Raw genomic sequence first — 6693 nt, forward strand, 5'->3', positions numbered from 1 at the left:
ATAAAAGATATACAATTCATTCTCATATTTTTCCCATTGGGTTTTGGGGAAGGTGATTCAAATATGATCCTCAGATCATAATATTGTTGATCTCAAACTTACTTATGAGTTTTCCTTTTCTAAGGTTTCTCATGAGTTTGCAATGAGACAATAATCTAAATATGCTATATCATTTTCTCCTTATATTTTTTCCACTGGATTTTAAAGGAGTTTTAGTGGTATATGGACATACAAGGTGATTTCTCCTCTATATTTTTTCATAGGATCTTTGGAGAAGTTTTTCCATATGATAATCAAAGATGATTGAACAAGGATTACATGAAGCTTACAAGAAGCTAATTGATCAAGGAGGAGTGTTGTAAAATAATTTAATTGTTGATCAATTAGTATTAGAAATAATTGTACAGGACCTTTCATGAAGGGACCAACCCCCAAGGGACATGATGCCCTTTGGGTATGTCGTTTCCCCTTGTATAAATATTCAATCAGATGATTCATTCAATCAATGGAAAGAATCATTCATTCTTTCAGACTCTCTTCAACTCTCAACACCCGTGACATGTAAAAGGAGCCTTTATGTGAGAAGTCCAAAATTTATTTGGACATGTAGCTCCTCGAGTTGCAAGTCCAATACAAAGTCATTGATGGAGACATAATGATTTTAATTTTCAATTAATTTTTTTCACTCCTAAATTAAAACACAAATATGGAAAGGAGATGGTTTTAGATACTTACAATAAATCCTTTCAAATTGAGGCGTTTATCCATCTCAAGATGCCTGTTGCGCTCATACACCAACTCAGAAAGCTGAAGAACATAATGACCTGCTCCATCAGACTTGGTCAGTATCCTCCATAAAGATTGTGTAACATGTGTTCACAAATTGGCTGTTAAGCCTTGCCGCATGTACCTCACGTATTTGTGTGCGACAAGTAGGATAACCACCATATACTTGAATATTGATACCTTTTTCACTCTAGATTTGTTGGGTTGGCCATTTTTCTACTCTTTGATGCTCAATATGATTGTTTTATGGTTTTTTTTAACTAGCAACAACAAACAAAAACAGTAATTACAATTCCACTGATGGACATTTTTTGAACAGAACAACAATTCCCATCAAGTTGCTTCAGGACCTAACAAAAAGCTACAGTGCGATAGTGGGATCCTTGTGTCAGCATGGACCTAATGTTGTAGAGAACAGGAACTGCATGCATTTTAGGGCAACCTTTTTTGACTAGAGAATAGTGGACAGTGGCAAGATAGGATTTATTCCTCATTGGGTGCTTACTCTAGTGATCGTTAAAGAAAGGCAAAAGGCAGTATCCTTTTGTTGTGGGCTTATTCAATCTTGCAATTTCTTTGTTGGGAGGAAGGGAGCTGTCAGCCCACTTACCTGCATAGCTCTCTCCTGCAATGTAGAAGTCATGTCTCTTGTACTGAGGAAACTTGTTGAACCAATTTACTAAGAAGGTGTAGGTGTCCTCAGCTGGATGTTTGTAAATTTTTTGTTAGCGGTCAGTACCGACAAAGCCGTCGTCTAGGTAGTCTAGGTCAGAGGTGGTATTTGTGTATGAGAAGCCAACTCCAACAGGAGACTCCAAGAACAGCAAATTGGCCTCTGATGAAATTTGGATCAATCAAAGGAGATAAAAAATGAGTTACAGGCAATTTCTGAGACTATACTGAGCATCAACTTATTTTCTGAAAGAACCATAAACACATTTGGCACGAAACACCAATGAAAAGACAAGGGTGACGATGACAAGTTCCATACATGCTAGAATGCCAGATTTAATGAGGGGCTTCAGGCGTAACAAACTGAGTTACATTCTGATACATCAAAATAAGGAAGCTAAACAGATGAAGTTTCTGTGCTCAGAAAGACATTTATGTAGTGTAGGAGGTTTAACCGTATTACTAGCAGCATTACTGCCTTACTGGTGTGGTCTATGGCTGTAACAAATCGTATAAGTACGTAGCAGAAGTGCAGAGCAGGAAAGAGAGCAGCTGACCTCTGGTCCATGCAAATTCGTTTCCGGTCCCGTTGCCATTGACCAATAGAGAGCCCATCTCAGAAGCTGCTCCATAGCCCACAGATGAGCAACCAGGGCCTGAAGATGAAAATTCAGTTCACTGTCAGTGCAAAGCAAGCAAAGATTAAATTAGAAAAATAATTGCAGAACTGAAAAAGCAAGGATTGAAGTACAAGAAAGAAGTAACAAAGAACTGCGTGCTTGTTGTTAAAGTAGCTCAATGTCACTCATTGTGCACTGCCAAGTCACGAAGCAGAACAAATAACGATGAATAAACAATTTCTGTAGCCCACAGATGAGCAACCAGGGCCTGAAGATTGAAGTTCAGTTAAACGACAGTGCAAGGTATGCGAATATTAAATTGAAGAGAAATACATACATGAGGAAAAACAATGAGTTTTTGTCAAGAATTAACAGAGCATTTCATTAAGAAGAAGAAGAAACAATGACTTCTAGACACATACAGATTAACTTCGATTCGTTCTTTAGAAAAGATCATAGACAAACAAGAAAATAAATTCTAATAAAAAGAAGGCCATCAACAGAAGTTAATGTTCTAGTGTTTCTCCCAATATTTTGGATGGACAAGGTTTTTTTTTCTTTGAGAAGCAACCCAAATGCATTGGACACGTGGACTCTACTCACTAATGCTTATACATTAATGTGTCCAAATGTGGCCATCAGGCAACCCAAAAGCCCTTAGTGAGTGGAATCCGATGCGGCTCTGTAAACTAAAGATGGAGAAAATACCATTGCACATTTGCATAAGCCAACCTTGAGCCTTGAGGTAGTTTGACACCAGCATGATGCAAGTACGTTACTGTGGGGGCAAATATTGTTGATCTTTTTTTGCAGCTATCTCCGCGACACTACAAGTATCACTTTTCAGAGAAGTGCTCTTCTGTGAACTGACATAGTGACATTGGCCCATGATACTGGCTGTGAAATAAGGTGAAGATAAATTCTCTCTCCAAGCAGAGGAGAGAGCAAATTTTGATCATCATTTTCCGGTTGCATACTTGCATAGCGAACGCTGCTCTAAAAAAGACTAAAATATGCAGGTGCAGCAGCAGCCGAGCCAATCAACGCACAAGCGTGTAAATTGGATGCACAAGTGAGATTTTGAGAAACGTCATTTTCGTTCGTTCGATCCAGCACAAGCACGCCAGTTGAGACAATTTTCAGGTCAGATTGATGTGAGCATTTGCAACTGCAAAATCAAATTGCAGGGCAGAATCCAGATTTCAAGTTAATATTTAGCATAAATGCATCAGCATCAGCACCATCTGAAATCATCAGATCTTCTGCCTCCACGTTTAGACACGCCAGAGCCTCTCTACGATAAGCCACGAGATGCATCCATGAGCCGAAAGCAACAAGAGATTTCCAGTAAGAGAGAAATTTTTATCATGACAAGATTCAGAACAAAGCATCCAGACTTGAATTAGAAGCTACACAAGCATAAACCAAGCCTCATGTTTTGCCCTCATACACGAAGTTCTGGAGGCCGTTAACCAACATCAGCGGTATACACTAACTACCACGATGAACACTGGACTCTCAAAGTATAAGACCTAATGCTACAACCATTTACCAAACGACCAGCCAGGGATTGTTATTTTCCTTCTTTCTCATCACCCTGCGCAAGGTCACAACTCCACAGCACGGGCCAGGCTGACTATCGCTTCGATGGTGGCCTCCCATCATCGTCGTCGTCGTCACCATCATCATCTCCATCATCTTCGTCGTCACCTGACCTCTTCCTCTTCACAGAGGACTGTGCCTTCACAGAATCCTTGCCGTCATCAGCATCATCTTCTTCCTCAATCTCCTCATCATCAGCAGCTTCACCGTTTTCTTCTGGCTCGAAGTCACTAGAGTGCTCTTCGTCTTCAGCTCGACCAAGGGGCTGGACCAGATACTCAGTTCCCAGTTCCTCCTGCAAAATTTCAACCAGCGTGATCTCACAAGGACATCAAAGCAAGCAGCTTCATCTTTTTTCTTTTCAAAAGATATAGTCCAATCAAAATCCTTGTCAAATAAGTTAATGGGATCAGACTGAAGTGCAATTTTTCATCATATACATAAATCCATAAAAGGATATCTGAAATGAATTGTTCATCACTTCCAAATACATCACAATAAAAGTAAAACCCACATCAAATTTCTCAAGAAAAAAACAAGCAGAAAAATTAAGAAACATGTCTAGATTCAACAAAGATGTGTGAATATGCATATTAGGCTCAGATCTACAAAGTTGGGATCAGACTGACGTGCAAGGTATAATCAAGAGGTAGATAACATTTATCACCCTCAGAAACAACCTCTGGAATATGTTCTCATCATTTCCCCACAAGAGCATGGAGGATAAGATGCTCTCACGCTCTTTAAGCACATATTCTAAACCACTGGATAGCAACAACTTTTTTTTTCCCATTTGACCAGGAATTAGGCCACTTGAAACAAAGTTTTATTTTTAAAAAGGGGAAAACAGAGCAAGTGCTTTTGATCAGAACGGCAAATCAGTTTTTTTGCAGCACTGGGAGAAGCTATGGCTCATCCTCAGAAACAGCCTCTGATAGATAACATCATATCCAAAAGCACAGCACAAGCCACAAGAAAATATTAATGATAATTTCCAATCGCATAGATGTAATGGACTCATAGTTATGCTAGCATTAGGCAAAAAGTGCTTTTGATCAGAACAGCAAATCAGTTCTTTTGCAGCACTGGAGAGCTCTTGGCTCACCTCAGAAACAGCCTCTGATAAAATTCGTCATCTCCAAAAGCACAAGATTGAGCCCAAAGATAATCCTAGCAAATAATTTCCAGTTTCACAGTTAAGCATACCACAGATCTATGAAGGCTACTTGGTTAAACGTCTCCACAGATCTATAAAAGCTACTTGGTTAAACGTCCCCAGATGTTCATAGTCAAAATTCCAAGCTTGAAACCCTGAACAAACTGCTTCAGCCAGATCCTCAAACAAGATTTTGAAAGATTAGCCTCAGCTACATGCTCATGAAACAAATCAGGCAAAAAAAAAAATCAAGTGGATACTGTTGAGCCCTTGGACCTTCTGGGGAAACCGGATGGGCCTCTGATGGGCTACACACCACAGACCAGACAACAAGGCAAGACAAGTGGATAAGCCAAGTAAAAACCCCGCATCTTTTCATGGCATCAGACCAGTGAAAGGACAGGCAAAAAGAGCGCGGCAGGGTACAATCCCCAGATCTAAACGGACAACACAGAAGCCGAAAAAAATACATAAAACATTTGGGAAAAAAACAAATCTTTTTTAGAACAGATCCATTTGTGTGTTTCGCTAACAGATCCGAACACTTGCTAAATTTTGCAATAATAATAAGGTATGTAGAAATCACAGGAAACAGAGCCAGATTATTGAGCTTGACCTTCAGACAAGAAAGCGGGCAAAAACACACTCAAAATTTAAAGAACTAGACAGACGCATCTTATCTGGGAAGAAAACGCTAAAAATCTGTTCTTTCATGAACAGAGCAAGATGGATCTGAGGTATTTTTTTTGGCGGAATCAATAGCAGCAACGAATTAACAACAAAAAAAGATGCATACCGAAGCAACAGCGCACAGATCTATCACCATGAAACGAGACTTAACATATAAACAATAATTGAAGACAGTAAAGATGAAACTTTGACGAAATCAAGAAGGGAATTATACCTCCTGCTCGTCTTCACCATCGACCTCGTCGTCGTCGTCGTCGTCGTCATCGTCGTCGTCGCCACCCTCCGCCTCCCCGCCGTCTTCGTCGTCGTCATCCTCGTCGGAGATCTCCACGACCCCCGCCGCCTCCTCCTCTCCCTCTACCTCCTCTTCGTCATCCTCCTCCTCGCCCTCTCCGTCGTCATCCTCGTCACCGTCTTCCTCCCCATCGACTGCCTCCTCCCCGTCTTCCTCCTCAACCCCCTCCTTCTCCTCCTCCACATCAACCACCTCCGCAGCCTTCTTGGCCGCCGCCGCCGCCGCCGCCTTCTTGCGGGCAATCTCGGCCGCCCGCTCGTCCGCCTCCACCTCCACCTCCGGCTTCATCCCGGCTGAGCAGCCTGTGATGGCAGATGCAGACAGGGAGGACGCCGGCGCGATGGAGGAAGGATGCGGACGAAGAGGATGCGAGCGAGGCGAACGGGATGCAGATGCGCGCCTGAAGTGGATGGGGACGGGGTGGACGCCGGCCACCGACGGGATCTACGAGGAGGATGGAGCGGAGGACGTCTAGGCCGGCCGGCGGGCGGTGTGCAGTCGCCGGTCGAGGGTCGGGGAGACGGGGAATTTGTTTTTGACAAAGGGGATTCGTGAACTGTAGTAGTGCGGCTGATGGGGCGAGTCAGAACTGGAATAGGGTTTGTGCGGGGGTTTTTTTTTTTCTTTAGGGGGCTAGGGTTTGGGCGGGTGCGGCAGCATGCACCATACAGGGCTGGGCTGAGAATGGAAAGCTCTCTGGTGGGCTGCTCTGCACATGGGCTTTCTAGAGAAGCTCGGATTAATCGGGCTGTTCGGGTAACTGAGAGCAAAGCCCGAACTCCCCGATCGAGACAAGAACAGGCACGCGGATCGGTGACGTGGCGGACGATCGGACGGCTGCGGGGGCTTTGTTCGTGAAGGGTGCGGAGTCG

General features: G+C 42.8%; 1 protein-coding gene across 1 annotated transcript; it reads right to left on the reverse strand.

Moving 5' to 3' along the window:
- Positions 1-3398: 3398 nt before the first annotated feature.
- LOC101777711 (acidic leucine-rich nuclear phosphoprotein 32-related protein) lies at positions 3399-6424 on the reverse strand. Its single transcript, XM_004965836.2, has 2 exons — positions 5741-6424; positions 3399-3975 (listed from the first exon to the last, which is right to left on the reverse strand). The coding sequence occupies exons 1-2, from the start codon at positions 6107-6109 to the stop codon at positions 3715-3717; spliced, it is 630 nt and encodes a 209-aa protein (XP_004965893.1). The 5' UTR covers positions 6110-6424; the 3' UTR covers positions 3399-3714.
- Positions 6425-6693: the final 269 nt, after the last annotated feature.

Source organism: Setaria italica, chromosome IV (assembly GCF_000263155.2).
Source record: "Setaria italica strain Yugu1 chromosome IV, Setaria_italica_v2.0, whole genome shotgun sequence".
Classification (NCBI taxonomy): Eukaryota; Viridiplantae; Streptophyta; class Magnoliopsida; order Poales; family Poaceae; genus Setaria; species Setaria italica.

What these genes read in the sequence shown, in the direction of transcription:
- LOC101777711 (XM_004965836.2), bottom strand. Translation starts at nt 6,109, where the DNA reads ATGAAGCCGGAGGTGGAGGTGGAGGCGGACGAGCGGGCGGCCGAGATT. An exon ending in ATGGTGAAGACGAGCAGGAG is followed by an intron (nt 3,976 to 5,740) that starts GTATAATTCCCT and finishes GAAATTTTGCAG; the next exon opens with GAGGAACTGGGAACTGAGTA.